Source organism: Sycon ciliatum, chromosome 11 (genome assembly GCF_964019385.1).
Source record: "Sycon ciliatum chromosome 11, ocSycCili1.1, whole genome shotgun sequence".
NCBI lineage: Eukaryota > Metazoa > Porifera > Calcarea > Leucosolenida > Sycettidae > Sycon > Sycon ciliatum.
In genome coordinates, this window is record NC_088653.1 from 5,227,803 (window position 1) to 5,254,749 (window position 26,947).

At 46.2% G+C, this 26,947-nt stretch overlaps 1 protein-coding gene across 1 annotated transcript in view; it reads right to left on the minus strand.

Annotated features, from left to right (window-relative positions):
• Positions 1 to 26,947, minus strand: part of LOC135827303 (uncharacterized) — a 41,636-nt gene that overhangs the window by 6,241 nt on the left and 8,448 nt on the right. Inside the window, exons 6-13 of the mRNA XM_065339829.1 lie at positions 21,260 to 21,352; positions 19,186 to 19,506; positions 15,466 to 15,558; positions 13,245 to 13,328; positions 8,449 to 8,592; positions 7,501 to 7,794; positions 3,945 to 4,304; positions 419 to 1,066 (exon numbers count right to left, since the gene is read on the minus strand). Of these exons, the coding sequence (XP_065195901.1) occupies positions 419 to 1,066; positions 3,945 to 4,304; positions 7,501 to 7,794; positions 8,449 to 8,592; positions 13,245 to 13,328; positions 15,466 to 15,558; positions 19,186 to 19,506; positions 21,260 to 21,352 (2,037 nt within the window). The remainder of the gene's footprint in view (positions 1 to 418; positions 1,067 to 3,944; positions 4,305 to 7,500; positions 7,795 to 8,448; positions 8,593 to 13,244; positions 13,329 to 15,465; positions 15,559 to 19,185; positions 19,507 to 21,259; positions 21,353 to 26,947) is intronic.

The following is a 26,947-nucleotide window of genomic DNA, read 5'->3' on the forward strand; positions in this document are numbered from 1 at the left end:
AAATTTTGTCCGGTGAGAAACTTTGGCCGATTTCGAAACAATACTTTTGGCCGTCGTTAAACATGGCCGATCGGTATTTGTTTGTTTTTTGACTGAGTTACGATCTTTTGAAGTTTTGCATTTGAATGCGTCGTTTACGACGCATTCAAGTAGGGGGCGGCTCTTAAAGGGTTAAAAACGACAACTCTTTGCTCGTTAACTCGTTAGATTTACTTGTTCCTCACATATTCATGATTTACAATAGTAATTTTACAATAATTTACTTTGGAACATTCAGATTTCTCGGACAAAAGTGTAGATTGCGCGATTTCCTGCTAAACTTGGCGCGGCCGCTGAATCATGCCTTTCGGAGAGGACAGTTCAGGGAGCGCATCTGTATATCCCAGGGATGCAGTGTGTTACTTTCATTCACACTTACCGGCTACGTTGTGAAGTAGAGCGGCTTTAGTGGGACTTGCGCCTAGCTCAAACAGCGGTGAGGTGCCGTTGTCGTTTGTAACAGTGGTATTGATTGCAGTGGTGGTTTTCTGGTCATGTCTGTCCTGTGCGGTGCTTGGAATAGCTGGTGGCTTGGTGGCCGGAGTAGTTGTTGGCGGGTCGGCTGGAGTAGTTGTTGGCGGGTCGGTTGGAGTAGTTGTTGGGAGGGTGGTTGGAGTGGTCGTTGGTGTGGTGGTTGGAGTAGTCGTTGGTGTGGTGGTTGGAGTAGTTGTTGGTAGGGTGGTTGGAGTAGTCGTTGGTGTGGTGGTTGGAGTGGTTGTTGGTGTGGTGGTTGGAGTAGTCGTTGGTATGGTCGTTGGAGTGGTCGTCGGTGTGGTGGTTGGAGTGGTTGTTGGTGTGCTGGTTGGAGTGGTTGTTGGTGTGGTGGTTGGAGTGGTTGTTGGTGTGGTGGTTGGAGTGGTTGTTGGTGTGGTGGTTGGAGTAGTGGTGGGTGTGGTGGTTGGAGTGGTTGTTGGTGGGGTAGTTGGAGTAGTTGTTGGTGGGGTGGATGGAGTGGTCGTTGCAGGGGTGGTTGGAGCTGTGGTTGATGCGGTGGTTGAAATAGTGGCTGATGGTTTTGGAGCAGCCCCTACAAGAAAGAAGAATGAGCAAATGGCAAAACAACTTGGTCAATAGACTCAAAACTGCAGAACACACAGAAATTCAACTTCCATATAAAGTCACACGTCTTCAGAATGAACACCAAAGCCGCCGGCCGGGACGATTTTCATATGTACGCAACTGTGGGTTTTTTCCTTGCAAAGTATTTCAAATATGGCAAGCGTCACGGTTTTTAAAGGCATCGCTGGCCATGTAAGACTAAGAGGCCACCGGGGATCTCTCTGCCTCTCTGTCTCCATCTCTGTCTCATTCTCTTTTCTCCGTCTCTCGGTGTCTCTTTCTTTTCTAGCCTTTGGCTCTCCATCTCTCTGCCTGTCTCTCTCTCTGTGGCTAAGTTTATTTTGTTTTCAACACTTCTTTCGTTACTTATCCCCTTTTGGAGATAATGATGTTGTTGCTGTTGTGTTCTACTGGAAAGTGTGCCTAGATGGCGGATTGCGAGATATTTTGCTCCACTCCACATGCAATAGCACGAAGTTCATAGATCAGTTTACAAACTGCCATTGCTCACGTTAACAGTGGCCGATTTTCATTAGAAGTGTATGGATGGAAAGGTATTGAGCCAAGCTTGGTCAAGTTCTTTGCGATATGACTGAACTTGAGTGGGTCGCCACATACGTGGCCATTGAAAACCCAGTGCAGTTTAGTGGCACACGGGCGAAGTGTGCAGTCTTAAATTTGGTATTTCCTCAATCGCTCGAAACTCCACATTTTTGGGGGTTGAGTCGTGGTGTTTTTCATAGCTGCCTTTCCTTTCTTCACATAGTATATCAAGTTGCTTTGACATACAAAGTCCCTTCTTGGACATCGACAATTCTTCAATTCTTGGGATACATTAGGATCGCTGAGATCACGAGCTGACAGGTTGTAGCATGTCATTCTGGTCGTATGCTCATTATCCATCTACCGTATTTTTCCGGTTGTAAGTCGACCTTTCACGACTTAAAATAGAAGGAGAAAGGGTGGGGGTCGACTTACAACCGGGATTCGACTTATAACCGGGAACTATCAGTATCTTACACAAAATGACCTGCACTGCATGCATGAGTGCACCATGTTTACACATTTTTGCTAGTTTATTGACCTTTTTCAAGGATTGGGACGTTATATCCTCCAATGAGAAATGTTTACATGATTTGTTGATGTGTTAGTAGCAGGAGGTGGTTAGTAGTGCTTCTTTGGGTGAAAACTTTAAAACGTAGAATTGAGACCTCCAGATAGGGGGTCGACTTATAACCGGGGTCGACTTACAACCGGTAAAATACGGTATGTCTTTGTCCAATATGTTTCTTTGTCAGAATCCGACTATTTTGTTACCTGCATAAAGTAATTGCGTTAGTAGAAAACGTAGCCGATCTATGGAAAGTCTTACATACACTGCATGTGGGTCTGTGTGCCACCATACATAGTTTTAGAATCTCGTGGCTGCTATTGGCACCTCGGAACATGACTGTATTCTCCTAGGACCAGGCCGATCTGGAGAGAGACTCATACATGTCTACACTATTCCAGATCCGGACCACCTACGGTATCAGAGCCCAGACTAAACTTGAGTGGGTCGCCACATACGTGGCCATTGAAAACCCAGTGCAGTTTAGTGGCACACGGGCGAAGTGTGCAGCCTTAAATTTGGTATTTCCTCAATCGCTCGAAACTACACATTTTTGGGGGTTGAGTCGTGGTGTTTTTCATAGCTGCCTTTCCTTTCTTCACATAGTATATCAAGTTGCTTTGACATACAAAGTCCCTTCTTGGACATCGACAATTCTTCAATTCTTGGGATACATTAGGATCGCTGAGATCACGAGCTGACAGGTTGCAGCATGTCATTCTGGTCGTATGGTCAATATCCATCTATGTCTTTGTCCAACATGTTTCTTTGTCAGAATCCGACTTTTTTGTTACCTGCATAACGTAATTGCGTTAGTAGAAAACGTAGCCGATCTATGGAAAGTCTTACATACGCTGCATGTGGGTCTGTGTGCCACCATACATAGTTTTAGAATCTCGTGGCTGCTATTGGCACCTCAGAACATGGCTGTATTCTACTAGGACCAGGCCGATCTGGGGAGAGAGTCATACATGTCTACACTATTCCAGATCCGGACCACCTACGGTATCAGAGCCCAGTCTATGTACTATAGGTAAACAACGTTCCATAAGCGGAGAGCAAATTCCCAAATTCACAGGTTTGTCCTGCCCACTAACATAAAGTGGCTCAACTTCACGTAGTGTGAAACCTCGCTAGTATTGGATGGTTTCATGTGTGAGGACTCCACCTGTGAGGTTGTATGTATTTTACAATCACGGCCTCTGACAACCGACTTGGTTTTTTGGGGGTGGTACTTCAAGGCTGCAAAGTATGGCCTACTAGCTGCTCAATGCATTCAGGCATGGGAAGCCAAGAGATTAGCTGGTGAGCTCCAGAGCGATCTCAACAGAGGTACTTGCTGCAAATGAATCATCTCCAGTCACTCTTTCGTCTGAGTAAAGGGATAATTCCTGACCACAAGGCGCTGCATACTCTGAAACAGAGGAGAGTGATTCAGACTAACTGATTTCTACCCAGGTTTTTGACAATCAACATAAGCACTAATCAAGGAATAAATTCTCAAGTTCATCAAAACCGTGTACACATAAAACGGAGGGGAAAGGCTGTCTATCTGTAACTTCAAGTTTCACGCGTTTCAGCGATCATCAGACAGCGGCATTTGACATGCACGTCCTCTGTTGTATGTGTAAACTGCTCGGCCCGTTTGTGCATTGAGCACTCTGATTTGAGCTGCCTCAACCGGCCTTCTAAACACGGAGAACACTAATGAAACACTGGCCAAAGCTGTATTTACCTTGACAAATGGTGAACGTCGTTCCAAAATCTGAGTAGGGTGTGTTCACGACTACCTTTTTCTCATTAAATTCCAGTACCGATCTGAGATTTACAATATCGTGGACATATTTCGACTTAATCACCATATTATTGCGATCTACGAAAAAGTTAAAGGTTACCCCTTCCCTAAGGTGCCATCCAATCATCATGTCCTCTTGGCAAATTGTAAGTGTGTCGTTTGCGCTTATCGTGGGAAGTTCCATATTTTTGGATTGACATATCTGCTTAGCTTCAGAGTAGGCAGCACTGCTTGTTTGCGAGTCCGGAACCTGTTGTACCAGTGTGTATTGGATTCCGCCACAAATTCTCTTCAGAGGAGCTGAACGAAGGTGAGAAATACACACAAAGAAAGAAAGAAAAACATAATCATCAGAGAGTGATGTGTTGAACTTTCAATGCATTGGCTAGCTTGGTCAGTAGAGCATGATCTCACGGTCATGGGTTTGAGCCCCACATTAGGCGACATCATTAATTAAATCACAAAGGGAGTCATCATCCGGGACTCTAAGGAACAACTAGGCATAGGTAGTATGAAGAGTACATATAAATTCAAGAGCGTGCAACTGCCTGCACAACCTCTATGCTGTGCTGCGACGGCAGAACTTCACATCACGTGACATGGTTCAAAAGGTTATGCTGGCAAACAGTGCAAAGTGACCACAAGAGAGTTGTACCCAAAGCTGGGCTGCGTACAGCCCAGTATCTATCATGCACAGAGTGCACGGGTTTATCACGTGATGTGAAGTTCTGCCGTCGCAGACCCCATAGCTGGAGTTGCACACTCTTGGGGTTATGTACTCTTGGTACTAGTAAGGGGAGAGAAAGATGAGCTAAAACGAATGGATTATGAGAGAGAGAGAGAGAGAGAGAGAGAGAGAGAGAGAGAGAGAGAAGGTAAGATACCGTAATTGTACGCATATAAAGCCACGGGCCTGTGTTCGGATAAAAGACCACCTCCGTTTATAAGCCCATGGGCTAATAAACAGACAGAAATACAACTCGCTTTTCACGAAAAGGACTATTATGCTACAGCAGGTCAGAGGAGGTTACCAGCGCAGCAGACCCACTACGCCCACATACTGGTACTTCGTCGTGTACCTTCAAAGTGCGAATACTGGCACAGGGCTCAAAAATACTTTCAAAGTGCGAATACTGGCACAGGGCTCAAAAATACTTTCAAAGTGCGAATACTGGCACAGGGCTCAAAAATACTTTCAAAGTGCGAATACTGGCACAGGGCTCAAAAATACTTTCAAAGTGCGAATACTGGCACAGGGCTCAAAAATACTTTCAAAGTGCGAATACTGGCACAGGGCTCAAAAATACTTTCAAAGTGCGAATACTGGCACAGGGCTCAAAAATACTTTCAAAGTGCGAATACTGGCACAGGGCTCAAAAATACTTTCAAAGTGCGAATACTGGCACAGGGCTCAAAAATACTTTCAAAGTGCTAATACTGGCACAGGGCTCAAAAATACTTTCAAAGTGCGAATACTGGCACAGGGCTCAAAAATACTTTCAAAGTGCGAATACTGGCACAGGGCTCAAAAATGTTTACTAGATACATTACCCCCAGACTGCAATTTTCACATACATATCATAAGCCCATGGGCTTATATGCGCGGAATTAGGGTAAAGGACCTGGGGAAGGGAAGGCAAATATGGGCGTGCAAGAAGCTAGCCAGGGCAATGAAAGAAAAGGTCATTACATGGGGGTAAGTACGGGTGCTTCCCGAAGCTGACGTGACAGATTTTCTTCCTTCCCTCAAGAAGTACAGCCAACTATGTGGTTCATATGCTAAACATTACGTAGTCAAGTGGTTTGCTGCTCAATACCCATATAGGGCAGAGCCTTGTACACAAGAGAGAGATGGGAAGCTTTGTTACAACTCTGAATTTCACGTATTACTACAATAATCAGGCAACTGATGGATCCAAAACGGGCGGCCAGAACATCTGTTGGATGCTAAACATTAGATATTTGACATTGAATCAATGCGAAGCACCTAGGAGCACGGTTTACTGAATCCAATATTGGCTGACGTGTGCGGTGGACTGAAACATTATAGTGAAACATAATGGACCAATAGATTTCATTGATATTTTCCAGAGGTATACTAAGAGACTAATGATAATATCTTTATTAGGATGACCCAGAGGCTTGTCACCTACGTTATCAAGGGGTCACCGCTTTGAAGGGTGTACTGGTACATGTATGAGCTAAAGTGAAATTAGTGGAGAGTAACAGTTGTGCAGCGTGATTGCGTTGGGGAGCACACGGGGGGGGGGGGGGGGGGGATGTGCATGGCGTGGGCATACCGGAGAGCGAAGCACTATGTTTGCAAGTGAGTTTGCGAAAGCTCATTCTTGAAAACAACAATGGATGGTTCTGCAGTTAGATGGTAATGGAAAGAGTCTGCAAAGTTATAGCTCCCTGCAGCTACCCGAAGCATACTGCCTTCGTCAATTGTTCTCAATTTGTCGATTTTGGGGTAAATTTACGTATTACTGCCACCAAGAAGACAGAAATTGCGCTATGCATTTCCTTTTAATTTGGTAAGGATGTTCTTGTGAATAGTGAGGTTCTGCCACACGGTAAAACGTGCCAAAGTACGTATGGAAACTTCGCCGCGTACGGGATTTAGTTTGATACGGATTTTTATGCCGTTTTCCGTGTGAAGCGCGCTTCACACGGACTGGACTCCGTGTAAAAAGTGAGCGTACAGAGTACATGTGGCGGGGTGTTCGTGCATGCTTCGAGCATGCTACGTACAGCAGAACCGGTGCGACGTACGAAAATTCCGTGTAGCAGAACCTCTCTATTGATGAAAAAGTGCCTGCCAAGTTTCATGACCATACCTTTTTGAGTCGATTATAGAAGTTATTCTTGAAAAGCCCACTACCGAAAAAGAAGACAAAAAGTTGTCAACGAGTAGGCTGCAAACGTGATAATAATTATGTCCTCTCCGAACCTGTGCAGAAGTGCAACTGTTCGGAGGTTTTTGACTTCTTTTACCGGCACGCTTCAGACTAGGTACAAAACGGCAACTGGAACTAAGCATTACCTACAAGGAGCTCTTCGCCAAGTCACATTTACATAGAAGTTTCCAAGACAACAAAAGAATCTGGCGGGAAACCTAAAAAGCTGCCCAATCCTTTCAGGCAGAGTGCGAACCCTTGTACAGGGCAACTCTCCTGCATTTATCGTACTTTCACCAGGCAGTCGTAAAAACTTTGTACCCGGGTACCTCTGCCGGCTGCTTTCACACATCCCAGGCCCCTTGTGCAATGTGTAGTGTCACAGGTTGCCTGCATATTGCATATAAAATGTGTAGTCTGAACGCAGGCTTGGAAAAAATGTTGCCTCTTAGGTTTTATGTGATTTTGTACTGGATGTTTTATGTACGTAGTCTGTAGAGGGCTTAAGGAGGGAGCCTCCTTAAGCACTACAACTTGTGGTGTGGGATCCAACTGCATTCACCCTTCTATCACAACCGATGACAAAGAGCACTTACAAACTTCACAGACAACTTCGAGACGCTCTTCCGGTTGATGGGCACGTTCGTCAGTTGCGTAATACGTTGTTCCATGGAATCTAATGATTTTAAGAGCACGCCAAGCAGCAGCAATGACCTGCTCCCTGGTCCAGGCAGTCAAGCATTTGCTATTCATATTCTCACTGGGTAGCGTTCCACCGATTGCTTTACAGATGGCCACACCAGTTGTATAGTTATGTTTGTAGCCATTAGTGAACTCAAGCGTTGTATTTGTGTCTGAACAGTACTTGCTCCGGTTAAACGGATGTGGATCTATGTGTATGGAAAGATGCACATCAAGTATGTACAAACAAACAAACATGCAGGAGACACACACAGCCACAAACAAACATGCAGGAGACACACACAGCCACAAACAAACATGCAGGAGACACACACAGCCACAAACAAACATGCAGGAGACACACACAGCCACAAACAAACATGCAGGAGACACACACAGCCACAAACAAACATGCAGGAGACACACACAGCCACAAACAAACACGCAGGAGACACACACAGCCACAAACAAACATGCAGGAGACACACACAGCCACAAACAAACATGCAGGAGACACACACACAGCCACAAACAAACACGCAGGAGACACACACAGCCACAAACAAACATGCAGGAGACACACACAGCCACAAACAAACATGCAGGAGACACACGTAGCCACAAACAAACATGCAGGAGACACACGTAACCGCACACATGCATGTACACAGATCAACCCAAAACACTGCTGGTAGACTGCTGGTAGACTGCTGGTAGCCCGATTAGGGACGAAAACCAAATTGGTCAGAAGTTTTGTGGTCGAGTGGTGAGTACCATGAAAACAGATGTCTTTGGAATGTTTGCAACAATTGCTTTCGTTCCATGTATGGGGAACTATGAGAAAACCAGCCAGACATACTTACTATTCACAATAGTTGGCGGGGTGGTTGGAGTAGTCGTTGGTAGGGTGGTTGGAGTAGTCGTTGGTAGGGTGGTTGGAGTAGTCGTCGGTGTGGTGGTTTTAGTAGTCGTTGGTAGGGTGGTTAGAGTAGTCGGTGGAATGGTGGCTACAAGAAAATAGGGAAGAAAAAAACGAAATGCAAATCAACCATGTCAAAACCTGGTACAATGACTCCCACTCTGTAAACTCTGTGTTTGCGCAGGCTTATCCTTTGATTACGGGTTCCATTTTTGAATCACTGTGCAGCTACATATAAATCAGTACCGTAAAGTACCGTCAGAGCGCCCCACCGTCTCATCCTTTCATGGTCATATTGTGTAGGTGGTCTCCTGTCTGTAGGTCATACGACATGAACTTCGTACACGTATTGCACGTTGTGCAGACAATCCGTAACTTCGAGCGGACACGAACTCCACACGAAAACCTGCTTGGTGTGACCTTAGTACAATAAGTTGCTCACACTTCTCTCGCGAGACGGAGTGCTCTGGCGATACTTTTCGGTACTATAGTATTTCTGCAATTGCAAAATAAAACAAATAGTTGGAATATTCCAAGTAGAGTAGGAAAAGATGTGTGCGAATGTCGTGAAGTATCGTTGATCTTTACCCCCCACCCCCACATCGCTTCCCAGCTGGATTCTCCGCAAGGGGGGAGGGAGATTCGATCAAGACTGTCAAGTGCAGTATGATGTGCAACAACGTGGATTGTTCGCATTTCCAACCTGCACTTGGCACGCATCGCGTACTGCAGTACATGCGTCGGCTCTGCATTACACACTTCTAATAAATGTAGCAACAAGGACGACTAATTGTTGCTGTTGTTCACTTTTTTATTTTTACTTCACCAATTGGACAGGTATGATTGCTTTCCCACCGCCCCATAGGTCCGTTTTTCACAGAAAAGATGAAGGAAATTATATGAGGAAATTATATGAGGACATGTATAGAAATAAAGGCATGCAAGCAGTATAACTCTTATTACAGAAAGGATCGTTATGTGAGGCATCGGAAGCAAGAACCGGGGTCCTGGCGATTTTTTTTTAAATGCCAATATATGGGAAAAACCGAACCGATGTCGTTTTTTAGTCACCGCGATCAAAGCGGAAAGACTTCTTGCGCTATTGCTTTGAAAGTGCGTTCCTCTTGATGGCTCCTAGGGGTGAACAAGTATACCGATTATTCGAGCACTCACTCGGTTTTTTCCACAATAATCGTACTCAGAATAAATCAGAGTACTTGTTCATACATGGTACATGCATTTACCACGGAAATCCGCAGTTTCAGAGCAGCAGTCGGCAGGTATTGATGTGCAGACTGTGTGGTGAACATTTGTACATGAGGAGAGAGAGCCCAAATGATCCACCAACCAATATACCCCAGAACAATGACTGCCACTCGGTTCAATCAGGGTTGTATGATCTTGTACTATGTGATTTTAAGGCCCTTTGGTGTGCAATTTTTAGGTGATAAAAATACTCGAATACTCGAATATTCGATCGGAGAAAATCAGAGTACTCAAACTCGGGATCTTAGTGCTATCTTTCACCCCCAGTGGCTTCACTATAATTTTGTTGTCATCGCCGTTGTAATTTTTCCGCCCGCACTTGGGAGGTCCAGGTAGGCGTTTTCAGCCACCATGGAGGCCTTTACGCTCTGGGTAGCGCCTGCAAATCATGCGCTCAAAAGAGAGTGGAACAGATAATTTCTTGGCGGAACGATCCAGTCACAAATTCTTGATGGAGCACTAGCGACTAGATATTTGGCAGCTGGATCTCCAGAGATACTCCGCTGGCTGTTATAGTCCCCCGCAAGAAGAATCAGGTGAAAGTGAAGAGGTTTCGCTCAGATGACAAGCCATCCGCACAGGCAGCGCAGACGATGAGTTTGAGAGCTCCGTGATACGAAGTGGACGGCAGGGCTGAGAGTGACGGACGAGATTCAGTACTCCGTGGCGACTAATCGCAGCTGGATAAGTTGGTGAGCTACGGAGACAGCCCTAAATAGACTAAACCTTACTTGATACAAGATATTCTGTGAACAACATTGTTACAAGTATACATGCACGCTTGCGGGCGTACGAAATTTGTCGCAGTATAATGCAAGTATCAACGAGCTGTTGCGCCTAGGAGAGCAGGACATGGTTGGTGGATTTATCTGGCTAGGTCCAGCATGCGTAAGTTGTAGATTCTTCCCAGCCATGTAAAATGTCAGTTGCTTGGCTTCTTTCTGTGTGACAAGTTAGCATACAACACCAGACCTGCACATGACAGGGATTGAGTGTTCATAGCAGTTCATAGCAGCAAGTGCAGCCAACAGTGGTACTATTAATATCAACAAGAGTTCATAACCCCCAAGAGTGTGCAACGGGCATTGTCCCAGCGCTCGGCGAAATTCCTACATTACGTCATGCCCAGCTTGTCATCCGAGGTAAATTTGGGTTCTTTGCGATTTCTGGAAACTATACCCTGAACCGCTCCTAACTCAAGGCTGTAGCCTCGACTTTTCGAAGCATTTTTTAAAACAATTCGGACGTACAAGTCGTACTTTCTCAAAAACAAACTCTTTCTCGAAGAATCCATGGATATCGCGACAGGACGAAGTGAGGACGCTGTTAAAAATTCTGATAGCTGTGCAACTCAGCCGAAAAATGCTCCTTCGACGTATTCTTTCAAGTTCCTCCACCATTTGAAATCATCTTCGAGGAAAGCACGGGAAATATGCCGATGGCCTGGGGAAGAAACTGTTCTTGAAGAGACTGACTGCACTGGTGAAAGAAGAAAGCGATGAAGAGTCACCAGTGCCTTGAAAAAAATACATAGTTTTGTCTTTAGGATCGTGTGCTTTGTTTCACTTTTGCTTCTTGAGGCTCAGACTAGAATCGCAGTTTAGGCAGTTTACCCTGTGGAAGCATCCTGGTTAGACTGTAAATTTAGAGTACTCTGTGCTTCCCTGAAGACCTATAAATATGCTAAATATACAGTGTAGCTTTTCGGCTGTTTTCTTTTCATGTATATAATCTTCTCCTTCCTTTACCATGGTTGGCTATCACCCACATCTTCCTGTTTTGGCTGCCATCGGAACCCATAAGATGTTGAATAAATAAAAATTGTTGTCGACATTTTTTGTCGACCTTCACCCATCATTTCGGGAGTTCCTTTTACAATCTTGGAATGTGCCCAGAGCTCCAAAATTTGGCCCATAGATCCATCATGTAGTGGACAGTTCAAAGCCATCCAAAACTCCTTTTCGCCAAATATCACCAAACCCTGGTTTTTGCTGCCCATGCCTCATGTGTGTATGCTGACACTCAATTTGTGTGATTTTTTTAAATTGTGATAACAAAATAATATGTTGTGGAATCATTTCAATAGCAATGTAAGCAGTTCCTAATGCTGCGTTTGTTTTTAGCTACCTGGTAGAGTAGAGGAGAGTCACTCTACCAATAGAGGTAGATTGTAGAGGCAAGTGCACAAACGTTATTCTACCGGATTTAGTGGTTTACACGATATGTACGTGAAATGTTTCTCCTCTGTATGGAGTTGTGTACAAATCCTTGATCTTGCTTGAAATCCCGTAGCTCTACCAACTTCTACGGGATTCTACCAACGTTTTCCTGATAGAGCCGGAAGAGAAAAGTCGAATCTACACTTTTGAGTAGAATATTTTTCCAAAAACGAATTAAGTTTGTAAAAAAAATTCAAATTTTCTGATGATCGTTTAGTGCGTGAAACTCAGAGTTAGGGCCTGGTCAGACTGCGGCAAATTTTGGTTGCCTGACGAAAAGAGAACAGCGTCCAGAATTAAAATCGCGATCACACTATACATGTGGGGAGAATGAAAATTCAACCTTCATTTCGAGCGTCAAGTGGAAATCTCCACGAATGACGTCAAATTCCTTCACCTTGGGGATCGCCAACAGGGGCAACACCTTCAGTGCAATCCTTGCAACCATCCTTATGAATTTTGTTGTTGTCCGTGGCCAATTAGCTCCTCGATATCGAGATGAAAAAATCAGTGATTATCAGCGTCAATGGCGTATCAGCGTCAAATCCTGTTTGGAGCGGAAAAGCGTGGTCCGTTCTTGCTTTTTTTTTGGAGCGTCAACTCTCGCTTTTGCCGCTCTGGCGGCAAGTTACTATGGAGATATGGATTATAACCCCAGGATTATTTCAATTTTGCTGCAGTCTGACCAGGCCCTAAAAACACGTTTCCCTCCTCTTATTGTTTGAGTTTTCAAATCACGTAGCTGCCCTTGGCAACTCCGAATGCGCCAGTGTGCGACCGTATGGACCTGGGGAGAGAGTCATAAATTTGTACCTACTGCACTTACGGACCAGCTGCGTTATCAGAGCCCTATGTACGTACTCTCCGCAGACCCCTTTCCATAAGTGGAGTGTAAACTCGCAAATTCACAGGTTTTCCGGCCTACCATTTAAAGTTGATAAATATGGTGGTAAAGACACACCTGGCAATATGGCAGTAAACACACGCCTGCCCACACTCTCTCTCTAGGCTGCAAAGTTCTGGCATAGAGCTCTCCTTCTCGCCACCACCACCATCAGTTCGCGCTTGGCGCCTGGTCGACGCATGGTTGGCGGTGCCTGGCATAGCAGGCTGGTACATATTGCCAGGTGTGTCTTTACCACCATATTTATAAACCCTAAGTACAGCTGCAGTGGTGTCTTTAACCCCATTCTACTATGTAAAGTGGTCTATATAAACAGTAGATACGAGTAACAAGCAGTGGACTTTCACTTACTGCATTTATCTCCGATCAGCGTAAACCCCGAGTTGCAAACACAGGATTGAGTTTGAGGATCAAGATAGGCATTCTCCATACACTCTGTAGTAGTAGAGAACAAACAGTAAGCCGACCATCACCAAAAATCTCATGCACAGCGGCAACCACCAGTGCACATCTCACCAGCACAGCTTAGAGGATCTTACAACTGTAACCAGTGATGTGAGCTAGGGGAAAGACTATGCTAGACATGTGTGCGCCTAGCATCATAGCTATTTTCTAGCATTCCAAACCGTGTTTGCGTCTTTCCTGTACTTATCCATGCACTGGCACACTCTGAAATTGACCGATGCAACAATGCCACGTTTTACTTCTCACTAAGCCAAGACAAAGGAAATTGCAATTTTTCGGTCATATTGTTTGTTCGTTGTCATTGACTGTTCTTCAGGGTTGTGTTGCTGGAGGTCGTTGCCAAGGCAGGCCCAGAATGTCATGGCTTGATATCATTATTGGACTGCACTTGACGTGCAGTCCCTGCTCGCTGCTGCACGCAATCGATTTGTAAGGCGATCACTTGTTCATACTTGCTCTGTGACGCCCCGACGACCTTAGGGCTATGGGCTTGTGATGATGATGATGGTTATTTTTATTTTTTTATCTCGCTCCCTAGTCATGGCAGCAAGAAACACTCAGAAAAGTTGAAAAAAGTGAAAAATTCTGGTACCCAAGCAAGTTATGTACACTTTCGTTTAGTACATAAACCCCGTTAATACATAACATTTGTCAAGTCCCAGAGATTATGTATTTACGAGGGACGACCTGTATTGCGTTTTTGCTTGCCCGTACAAGAGGCTGTTCAAATGATGATGATGAAGATGATGATGAAGCCAAGACTGATTCCGGAAATTCACTGCGTGAGTTTTTCTTCTTCTTTTTTCTCTCTACACAATCCACGTATCTCCAGTTGTCTGATGATTGGTTCAGCCATGAAACTCTGAGTCACAACGGTATTTGCCCAAGGTTTTAATGTGTGCCTTTGTGAACGCAGCTCGGCCTGAATCAGGTATTGAGCATTTTCGCAGAACCTAACCATACTACCTTTGTGTATCTCCTGACACTAAAGTTTCGCTACCCTTTTCTCCAAGTACCTTAGATCTCAAAACTAGAAGGCCGCGACATGTATTGCCGCTCCGTGCTTTGTTATCTTCCATGTTCGCTTCATGTATGGTAGTCACTTTATAACCAGCACCATTTGTTCTAAAGAAATTCTGCTGGATTAGGAAGGGTGCTGGATTAGGGAGGGTGCTGGATTAGGGAGGGTGCTGGATTAACAAAACGCATCTACTGTTGCAATGTGCATGAAGCGGACACTTTGGCTAAGGGAAATTGTGCTGATTTATAAAGTGCCGGATTAAAGAGGGACGACTGTACATGTTCTAGTACAGGCACGCACTCGATTTTATTCTTCACACAGCGTGCCAATCAGCTGCACTCACTTGTGATTTTTGTCGCTTGTTTGTATACAGTGTGTTGAAGGTAGTCGTACTGCATCGGATTGTACGCACATTTTCACACATTTTGATGTGCCACACGCGTATATAGTTGAGGTGTTCGGTTCTCCGGATCCCTCGCCTATCCCGATGTTTTCGTGGAAACGGATGTGTGCGGCTAAGAGAGGTCTGACTGCACCTCATCCGAAATTGTACTTTCTACAAACTTGAAGGGCCACCATGGGCCGTATCTTTGCTAGGACCGTGCCATATTTGAATTGTGCGGACGTGTTCAGGCATACAGATTTACCCATACCAACACATGGTTCTGGAGCTGTTGCTGGCTGTGTGTACGTGTATCTGCGTGAACACCCCTCACATACAGTGAGTTAGACAGGCAAAGGGTTAACATTGAAGGACCACCTGGTCGTGGACGGCGGTGCAATTTGAGGATACTTCGAGCGGTCAACTTAGATTGGTCGGACACAACCTGATGGACGAGAATAAAAGGCCGTGCAAAGGGCTGCGGAGGGAAGCACGGTATCAAATTATGTGTGGCCTTAGTGAAACAACACACTCCTGAAGGGTGCATGCAGTTTAGTCGATTTTCCTTCGGGACAGCATCAAAGCGAAAAAAAAATGAGAAAAAAATGAAGAGCTGGCATGCAAAAGAGGCTCTTCTTCTTCAGACTGACCAAAAGTTCCTTGTGAATTTAAGACAATGAATGTTACAGGCAAAGTTAACTCACTGAGGCATCGAATGCGGCCGAGGTAAGGCCTGTCGGTGGGACAATAACACTGGAGTGTTGTTTCATTGAAACGAGCATTTACCAGGCATTTGACTGAGTTGACCAGCAGGCATACACATGAAGACACATGAAGACACATGAATACACATGCACACACATACATACACACATATACAGAGAAAGATCTCGTTCCACACAACGGCGGAGAGGGTTCAACGTCAAAAAGACAGAGCAATGACACACAAGTCATCAAGCGACATCAACCGACGGATATCCGAGAAATTCGGTGTTACTTCGAGTAAGAAGTTGTCTGATGAGTGCTTTCGCACGAAACTCGGAGTGACAATGAATTTCTCGGCTATCCGTCGCTTGATGACTTGTGTACAGACACATACATATTCACACACACACACACACACACACAAACAAGTAAATGCAAAAGAATCAAAAGAACGAGCCTTCACAGAAACTCTCGGGATGGCGGCCTGGAATCTGGACACCTGCACATTCAACATTTCACCTGTCCATTCAGATGAATGCATAGAGGAGCTCCAGAAAAAAAACTATAGAATAATTATCAGTTCGGTCGTCGAAGCAATACTCGCGAGAATATTCGCTCAAAGAAAACACCATTCATTGCATCCCTATTTCGTTTCACACTTCTCCTTTCATCTTTTACAGACTGACAACCGAGGAAGTGTGCTGTGCATTGCTATGTGCCCTGCTCTAGCTGGTGTACCAGCCTGCTATGTCGGATACCACCAACCATGCATCGAATAGGCGCCAGGCGCGAACTGATGATGGTGGTGGTGAGAAGAAGAGCTCTGTTCCAGAATAACTTTGCAGCCTTGACGGCTTGTGAGGGCAGGCGTGTATGTACTTTGAATTGGTATTATCATATCTGCTCTGATCAAAATACGTTGTGGTACCCTAGACATTAATTGTAGTCGCTACAGGCAATCCTTCTGAGCTCTACTGGTGAAAGGTTACTGATAAAAAGGAAGATGTTGGGTATTCATTTGTGGCAAGGGTCCATAATCTGCCAGAGTGTGCAACTTCCATGATCAGATCTGCGATGGAGAAATCCATGTCGCACGTCATAGTTGACAACATGGGGAATTGTGCTTGGGTGGTGGACCGCGTTGACGGAATGACGCAAGCCCCAACCAAAAAAAGACGTACATCACGGACTACGTTCCCCCCTCCCTCCCAGTTGCGCACTCTAGAGGAGTACGGTATGGTCGGCTGGTTTACAAAGAACCTCTGCTAAAAACAAACCGCAAAATGCACATGGAATTGTGGACACAAGATCTAAATGAAGATATTAGAGAGGTTCCACACTACGGTAAAGTTGAGCAACTTTACGTTAATGGGCAGGAAAAACCCGTGAATTTGCGAGTTTGCACTCCACTTACGAAAGTTCTCTACGTAGAGTACGTAGATAGGGCTCTGATAACGTAGCTGGTCCGTAAGTGGATTGGGGTACAAATTTATGACTCTCTCCCCAGGTCGATCTGGTCGTACACTGCCCCGTTTAGAGTTGCCAAGGGCAGCTACGTGATTTGAAAACTCCGTATGGCGGAACACAGATGCGCATGCAGTTTACGTAAGACTTTCCGTAGATCGACTACGTTTTTTACTAACGTAATAACGTTATGCGGAACCTCTCTAATAAATCAAGTTTCTCGTCGTGAACCAGCTCAGTTCTGGAAAACGCAAAATTTGCCTTCCGCAAAGGTTAATCGCTTTACAGTAGAAGTTGATTGAGATACAAGCTGCAACACGAGGAACAGCTCTGTGGCACGTCGTGTTACATCCCACATTGGAGTCATCTTCATAAGGTGACAATGACACGAGCGAAGAGGATTCTGAATAGGCTCAATCTCATTCGTCTGAGTTGCTTTGTGGCTTTGGATAATTAAAGCTTATAAAACTTAAAAGGGTAGACAATGCAACGAGTGTTATAACAAATCAAGCTGAACAATTCAAGACAAAAAACGTCACGAAGTTTTCGTGTACAGTATTTTATGCCGAATTTCCCCCGAGCAAGAGTACAGAGTCAAGAGTGTGCAACTCGACGATCCCCCAGCCCACGGTGGAATTTTTTTATGACATCAGTGTTTGGCGGCTGTTTGGCTCACTGATGCCATCATGCGTAGCCAGAGTCTCAAAGTACAAATGATTTGTACATTACAGCTACGGTAGTCGAAGCAGAACAACGGACGATAGATCGATGTGTCTTGAACGTGATGAACTCTCACCGTGTCTACAAAACAAGCGCGGGAAAGCATACACACTTCATCATACTTCTGCCGAAGAATGACGCAATAAAAAAATTCCGTTGTCGGTGAACCCATCGCAGGTCAAGATAGGAGTTGCACACTCTTGGCTATGCACTCTTGTCCCGAGCAATAGCCGTTTTCGTCCGTTACGCAGAGCGACTTTGCGATGGGAGCATAGCCAATGGCGTCACCGGTCTTACACTGCTGTTTCCGATACAGCCCCATCGCCCTGCTGGGCATTTCAGTCGTCGCAGGGTCCTGGAACGCCAACGTTTGGAGGTTACGTGACCCAACGGCAATGATGCCAGTGTAGTTCTTGCAGCTCTGTATTTTCTCTTCGAACTACACACAGACTGAATAGTTGCAACGTCTCTACCAAACTGCGATCATCTTTACACCGTTCGTATGACAGCCAGACCGAAGTGCTCAACGATTTGTCATTCTCAGCAATCCATTGGGGGTCTTCACGACGTGAGGATTGACAGATGCTACTTTCTTCGGTGGAGGACCGTTTTTACTTTCAGGATTTCTTTATCCGGAGGACATTGTGACAAACTATCAAGCCACTGCCTGACCCTACTGGTAAGACATAATCAAAGGAAGAAGAGCGCCGCTGTTCAACTCACATTTGCCAACGAACTTTCAAGCCGACTTTGGTATTTCTTCTCCGCACCTTTGTCACCGCTGGTACATGGACAGCCTCACACCTCACATCTCGCCTGCGAGCTGCATGCATGCAGCATGCAGACTGACTGGCACGGAAAAAAAGGTTCGATTTTTTTCAGTCCAAAAAGTGGCCCGACAATAAGTCCTGACAAAAGATTTTGGCCGGACATTGGCCAAAAACGCCGGGAAAAATGTCCAGTATCCTTCGATATGCATCCACGCACTCAGGGAAACACAACAGCACCCCCCCCCCCCCTCCCCTCCCCGCCACACACACGCCTCAGACCTGCCCATCGCGGAAGCGATGATAGCGAACAGCTATGTTAGACATAGCAACTTGAGCTGGGATTACACCATTCAACAGCTTGCAAGGCTGATGAATTGACCGCCACTATTTTTAGCCTGGTATCCACCACACAGCTGATTGAAGTGACTTTTTTTGGCCAGTGAATCCCTAATTTTTCATTTTTCCATATTTCCTTCTTTTTTCTTTCTTTCTCTTTTTTTTACACACACACACCACACCACATACTCCGGCATGCACTGGCTGTTGGTAACCACCCAGGAGAATGAAAGAAAACGAGAAAGAGAAGAAAGACGTGTGCGACCATAATCGTCGGGAATTGAACCCGCAACCTCTCGATTGGAAATCGACTGCACGTACCACTGCACCATACGGAACACACACACACACACACACACACACACACAGGCATACACATACACGTGACATCCCATGCAACCAATCAATGCAATTCTATCCATCACTTACATTCACAGATATTTATGTTTGTCACTTTGGTGACATCATCGGAGGAAGCAGGTACAGTGGGTGTAGGTAAGATGACTGAAAAAACTCGTTGATTATGTGTGTTATATTTTCCAAAGAAATGATAGTATCCAACGTTGAGCGTGTGATCCAAATTCGTTGCGATGTCGACCAAATGTTTATTATTATGAGCAATATTTGCAGACCAGTTTGGGAGTGTTCCGTTCTTGGAAGTGCAAACTTTCTGAGCCTTAGCATAGCTTGATAAGGTACCTTTACCATGAAAGGCTACAAAATAGGAGCCTTCGGCATGCACAACAAGCCCTGGTCAAACATAAAAACAAGAAAAAGCATGTTGAACTCGGATACTGAGCCAATAAAGATAATTCTAAACATAGAAGAAATTACATGGGAACGAGCTATGGAGCGACTATCCTTTACTGTAACAAAATAATAAGCAGTCGGAAATTGGACCTTCCAAGCTGCACGGCTGTTAGTTTGCGTACTGTGGTGTGAGAGCTAGGTCTCAGGTCGTTCAATGTCTCAGTAACATGTCAGTTTTGTGCCCTGTTATTGCACTTTCCGATTTTTTAGTACTGTATAGCAGGAAATTTTCGGACGGAATATATTTTCGTACGATTTCGTACACCGCCTTTTTGTACTAAAATTAATTCCGTACTAAAATGTGTTCATGTGACTTAATGTGCACTGTACATGCGTGCTGCTTGCGAACACTTGCATTTAGCATGCAGCACTGTACGAAAATATAATCCGTACGAAAGGTCGAAATTCGGCTTTGTCCGAAAATATTTCCGTCCGAAAATTTCCTGCTATACAGTATCTTGTTACAGCCGTGGATAGTTACTTCATAACTCGTTCCCATGTGGTTTCTTCTATTTCAAGAACAGCATAGATAAAACACAGTCGGTGCGAGCTGGAAAGACTTCCGGAGCCGCAAATTTCTTTCAAGAAAATGCATGATACACATGCTATCAGCCTATGGCCTTTGTAAATATGAGCCATGTTGATGTACAGGTAGACTCCCTCTAATTCAAATACGGTATAGTTTGAACATTCCGTTTAACTTTAATAACTCGAATGTTTTCGTCGCACCGATCTCCTGCAAGTGACTTCAAGTCAAAATTGAACTCAGTCTTCGTACAGAAGAGCTGTTTACAGTACAGTGACTATGTTCTTCGAACGCTTATTTCTTAGTGAGACGGAGATACTATAGTTGCAATTATGAATTCATCCTTTTCTCCTTCTGTAGCAAAGAGGAGGTCAAAAATTGATTCATGATGCGCTGCAGGATTGACTGTAGCATTCAAGAACCCCCACCTTCTCAGCCTGTGCGAGACAAATTGCAAAGGTTTGATTGAAGACGACTTTCTCCAGATGCCCGAATCGCTTCGCGAATCTCAATGGCCTTTCTTGCCGGGCCAGCTCATGCGCAGAGATGTTGGTAAATAACAACAATACACTATTGTCGCAAAAATTGTCAAGGCCTGTGCGCCACTTCCGTTCTTCAGTACGACCAGCTGCTGCCCGACGGCCTTGCATGACACGGACTAGGCAGCGTAGGGTTCTTTTCGGTTGACAGTGTTCAGGACAGCGGTGGTGACTGTCACCTTATTCACCAGAAGATGAAGATAATGTCAAAAATAAGGACTTTGTGTCGATCTAGTGTTTTGATGGTCCGCTGTGCACGACCATAAATGCTTCGTTGATGCAAATAAAATATGTATGCCCGACGCTCTCTCCTTGAGCAAAGGAACACTCATGAATTACTTAGAGCCCGTAGTCATGGTGGTGGTGTTCTCACAATAATAGAACGGAGAGGGTGTGTACATGTACTTCTCGTTTTCATTTCGCTAACTCTTTCACCGACAGATGCGTTAGCGCCATGGGTGATCTCACCCATGGGGTACATGCAAGCTGTTATTATCATAATCGTTATAGTGGTTTGGACGCGCGCAGGTGTGCATGTAGGTGCGAGACGAGTTTGTTTGCTTGAGGCGCTGGGCAGCGAAATCAAGTGTGCTGTACGCTTTGCAGGGACACATCGGACGTAACATACTTTGACACGAGCTGTAACCGATGGCCTTCATCTCCGCCTTGCAAACACACTGCTGTGCAGAGTAGTCCAATTCCTGGTCGGACCCGCAAACAGCTGCAATAAGAGAAAACAGTACAGGAGACACGCACATTATCTCTCTATATACCGTTCTTCTGCGCCCACAAACCCGTGGTACCTTCTCTGAAACAATGCAGTTTACCTAGCTAATTTTAGACACGAATTAGCTCACCTACCAAGCCAATTTATAAAAGCAGCCCAAACAATGTGATGATAAGCTACCCAGTTCAAAATTTCTAACTCGGATACTGAGCCAGTGATAAATGTAAAATAGAGAAGAAAACAGATGAGAACGAGTTAAGCTGCAACTATCCACGACCGTAACAAGACGGTAACAGTCAGCTGTGTGCCCTATCATTGCCCTTTTCTGACTGTCTACCATCTTGTTACAGACGTGGACAGTTGCTGCGAAACTCATTCTCATGTGCGTTCAAAAATGGATCCATAAATACCTGCCATGGCGCATATGGACAAGCTTTTTTTTCTCGTTATGACTTTATATCTTAGGCACCCGCTCCAGTGCATTGCGTACTTGTGCATTATTTTCCTGCAAGATTCCCGTCGTCCCCTGGTGTTCCGTTGGTAGCTGCGTGCGTGCTCATGTATGAGCCGCGACACGACAAAAGGGTGCTTATGGCACGCGACATCAAACTGAGAAAAACTCTTTTGAAAGTCGAGTATGAAATATTGAGAGTACACTTTTTCTTTTGAATTCTATTAGTTTTCGTTGTGATTTATCAAGCTTTTTGAATGCGTTTTTTTGCAACAGAAGCAGTGAGAATTCAGCCGTTGCGCTCTATCCATAACTCAGTTTGTGAAATTTTGCCCCCTTTTGGTATGAAGCGGCTCAAATTATATTATTTTGATTAGTAGTACCGTAAAGTACCGTTGATCCGCCCCCTCTCTAATTCCCGCCCCCTGTCGATTTTCTCCTTGTGAAGCGACTTCGGCGTATACAATGAAATACGATGTTGAACCGACGCATGCACTGCTGTACACAATACTTGCCAATCCAGGATCAAAATGTGCACAATCCAGCACATTGAGTCTGATCCTCTACGTTGTTGTACATCGTACTGCACTTGACAGCCTTGATCTAATTCCCTCCCCCTGCCGAAAACCAGCTGGGAAGCGACATGGCGTGGGGGCGGATCAACGGTACTTTACGGTAGTAGTAGTAGTAGTAGTAGTAGTAGTAGTAGTAGTAGTAGTAGTAGTAGTAGTAGTAGTAGTACAGTTGCGCTCGGTGAAATCCGGCCCGAAGTGCAAAGCCGGCGCCGCGAAGCCAGCTCCCATTACATCACTGGCGATTTGTGGGTATGAACTCAACTGTACGCACCTCGTGTAAAAGTTCGGAGTGCACGTGTTGCATGCTAAAAACAGTTCAAAATTTGCGTATGAGTACAGCACATATACATGCACAGTTCATGCGGCTCACGTGCACACTAGCACTAAGTCTTGTACAACTTTGAGGGCGTCAAGGGCCGCATCAGTACTGGGCGCCAGTTATGCACTTCGGGCCGGATTTCACCGAGCGCAACTGTAGTAGTAGTAGTAGTAGTAGTAGTAGTAGTAGTAGTAGTAGTAGTAGTAGTAGTAGTAGTAGTAGTAGTAGCCATTTGCTCCTCCAAAAGCCTCTCGGATCGTCTCGAGGTGGGGAGAACGCTACCATCCTGCGATCCAGGCTCGAGTTGTGGAAAGCAGGGAAATTGGAGGACCTACTCCTTGACGCCAGGTGTATCCAGGCTCATCTCCGGCCACGACGGGTCACCAGCGCACGCTCCGAGCGGGGTCATACCGACACTGACTTCAGCCGACACGTGTTCAGCGGCAACATCAACTCCGCCATCCGCTGCCTGTCGGAATCTAAGAGTCCGGGTGTTTTGAGACTTGACGACATCGCCGATCCGGCCACGGGGGAAACGGTCGACGATATCCTGCGGCAGAAACATCCAGCTGGGGCAGATCCAGACCCTGATGTGCTCCTGGAAGGCGAGCCCGAGCCCGTCCGTACCGTGCTATTCGCGGCCATCACCGCTGATTTAATCAAGAAGATTGCTCGCTCGATCAAGGGCTCGTCAGGTCCATCCGGGGTGGACGCTGATGGATGGCGAGCGATGCTGACCTGCTACGCGGCTGCCTCTGACCAGCTGTGTAGCGTACTTGCAGAAGCCGCACGCAGGATATGCACGGACAGTGTCGGCGGGAGGGATCTCGAGGCGTTCACTGCAGCCCGGTTGATTGCCCTCGACAAGCGTCCTGGTGTGCGTCCCATTGCGGTCGGCGAGGTCCATCGCCGCATCATCGCCAGGGCAGTCATGCGAGTGGTGGAGAGCGATGTTATGGACGTTGTTGCACCTTCCCAATTATGCGTTGGAATCCCATCCGCCTGCGAGACTTGTGTCCACGCTATGCGTGAAGGGTTCAATAACCCCAGCACGGAAGGAATCCTGTTAGTTGACGCATCAAATGCGTTCAATTCCGTCAATCGTAAGGCTGCACTCCACAACATTCGGCGTCTTTGCCCAGCACTGGCAACGTTCGCTAGCAATACCCATACGGATCGCGTGCGTTTGTTCGTGACCGGCTCTGGCGAACTACATTCAACAGAGGGCACATGTCAGGGTGACCCTCTCGCCATGGCCATTTACGCCCTGGCCATTACCCCGCTTGTCCGCCGCCTGGCTCATCTGCAACCAGACACCTTCCAGTTGTGGTATGCAGATGATGATGCTGCCCTTGGGAGGCTGCTTCGTCTTCGCGGCTACTGGGACACGATCGCAGCTCTCGGACCACGCTATGGCTACAATCCAAATGCTCAAAAGACTGTGCTGGTGGTCAAGAACCATCTGTTGGAGCAAGCCAATACCGTGTTTGATGGCACGGGTGTCATAATCACTGGTGAGGGGTCCAAGTACCTGGGTGCACCGATCGGGACACCTGAGTACTGCAGTCAACACCTGGCTGCGGAGGTCGGTCGCTTTTCCCGCCAGGTCCGCCGGTGTGGTGATTTTGCGGAGACCCAGCCACATGCTGCGTATACAGCCGCAGTGAGAGGGCTGGTCCCCAAGTGGAGATATCTCATGCGTGCTTCGCTCTGCTCCGGCGAAACCATGGCGCCTCTCGACAGTGCAGTGGATAATCATCTTTTGCCTCCGCTGTTGGGTCAGCCAATTGCCTCCGGGAGCGCCTTGCGCAGATTGATGTCGGCACCTTCCAAGTGTGGCGGCATAGCCATCCCGATGTTGGCGGACACTGCCACGGTAATGTACACTGATACAGTTAAGACGACTCGGCCAGTGCGGGGGCTATACAGGTTCCCGGACGTGCCTGAGACTGGTCGTGTGGGATCAGCTGCTGATGGCGGGGCGGATGGTGGTGGTTCGTCTGGCCTACGGGAGATGGCGGAGGCGCTCCAGGAGGCGGAAGGCGCACGGCGGGCTGCTGTACAATCAAGGCGTCGGGCTGGCAAAGCATCTTTGGCCGGTCTGCAGGATCATCTATCCGCCACACAGCAGCTTTTGATGGACGTTGCCGGCTCTGCCGGTGTGTCTTCCTGGCTTACGGCGGAGCCTCGTCTGGCGCACGGCACCGTCTTGAATGCCAGTGACTTCCGTGATGCACTTGCTCTACGGTATGGTCTGCAGCTCCCTGGGCTACCGTCCACTTGTGTCTGTGGTGATGCCTCCACGATGGACCATTTGCTAACCTGCCCCGCCGGCGGGTATCCATCTGCTCGGCACGATAATGTGCGTGACATCCTGGCGGAAACGCTCTCCGAAGCTGTTCGCGATGTCGAGACAGAGCCACGTCTCCGGCCGCTGTCTGGCGAGGATCTGCCCTATGCGACGGCTAACCGGACTGATGAGGCTCGGCTGGACATTCGTGCCCGGGGCTTCTGGACAAGGCAGCAAGACGCTTATTTTGATGTTAGGGTAACCCACCCTAAGGCGTCTGTGCTGTCTGGTCCAGAAGTCCTTAACCAACTCAGGGCCCATGAACGGCAAAAGAAGCAGCAGTACGATGCCAGGGTCACTGAAGTCGAGAGAGGCTCTTTCACCCCTCTTGTGTTCGCCACGAATGGAATGGCGGGGCCGGAGTGCTCACGATTCCTGGCGACACTTGCCGGTCGGCTCGCGGAGCGCAATAAAGACATCCGGTATTCAAGCATCGTCAGTGCATTGCGTGTTCGGCTGGCATTCTGCCTCGTACGGTGGGCAATAACCTGCTTTCGCGGTTGCCGATCATCCTACCAGCGTCGCGTCCGCTCGTCGTTGTTGGTGCAGTGTGGACAGGCTGCCGGCTGAGATTCAGTGTCCATGCGTCAATCTGGACAATATAACAATAGCTCAAAGACCTTAACAATTGATTACTTCTCTTGACATACTAGTGCATTCTCTCTTTCTTTCTCTCTTTCGTTCTTACTCACTCTTTTCCATCACTTGTGTGCTTACCATGGTATTTTTTTGCCCGTAAAAGTGGTTTGGTCAGTAGTAGTAGTAGTAGTAGTAGTAGTAGTAGTAGTAGTAGTAGTAGTAGTAGTAGTAGTAGTAGTAGTAGTAGTAGTAGTAGTAGTAGTAGTAGTAGTAGTAGTAGTAGTAGTAGTAGTAGTAGTAGTAGTAGTAGTAGTAGTAGTAGTAGTAGTAGTAGTAGTAGTAGTAGTAGTAGTAGTAGTAGTAGTAGTAGTAGTAGTAGTAGTAGTAGTAGTAGTAGTAGTAGTAGTAGTAGTAGTAGTAGTAGTAGTAGTAGTAGTAGTAGTAGTAGTAGTAGTAGTAGTAGTAGTAGTAGTAGTAGTAGTAGTAGTAGTAGTAGTAGTAGTAGTAGTAGTAGTAGTAGTAGTAGTAGTAGTAGTAGTAGTAGTAGTAGTAGTAGTAGTAGTAGTAGTAGTAGTAGTAGTAGTAGTAGTAGTAGTAGTAGTAGTAGTAGTAGTAGTAGTAGTAGTAGTAGTAGTAGTAGTAGTAGTAGTAGTAGTAGTAGTAGTAGTAGTAGTAGTAGTAGTAGTAGTAGTAGTAGTAGTAGTAGTAGTAGTAGTAGTAGTAGTAGTAGTAGTAGTAGTAGTAGTAGTAGTAGTAGTAGTAGTAGTAGTAGTAGTAGTAGTAGTAGTAGTAGTAGTAGTAGTAGTAGTAGTAGTAGTAGTATGCCATAGCTACCCAGGCACTTTACCTAGCTCTCTCTCTCTCTCTCCCTTGTTCCCTCACTCACTCTCCCACTACGCTGGACGACGAAAATCGCATGCACGTGCATGTCATATGTACAGTGTCGGTCGACTTGCAATTTTGGCTGGCACCCCTTCCCCCTAAATGAATTATGTTCGTTTCAGGGACGACAAAAAAACTTTTACGACGACCCCTAAGAATTTTCAAGATGTTCCTGGCAATATACTCTCTGGCGCAGGTAATGTTTACCCCTTTTAGGAGGCATACATTTCTTTAGTGCATTAACTCTCTGGAGCGTTTGCTGCCGAAACATCAGCAGATGGATAGAAGACTAGAGCGACGGGGCTCTATTTTTTTCTGAAGCCACGTTGAGAGGGGGGGGGGGGGGGTATATTTGAGAGGGTTCAGTAGGTACACCCCGATGCACTTGCATGCAGTACACGGTTTGTGCACTGCACTGCATAGTACGGACTTT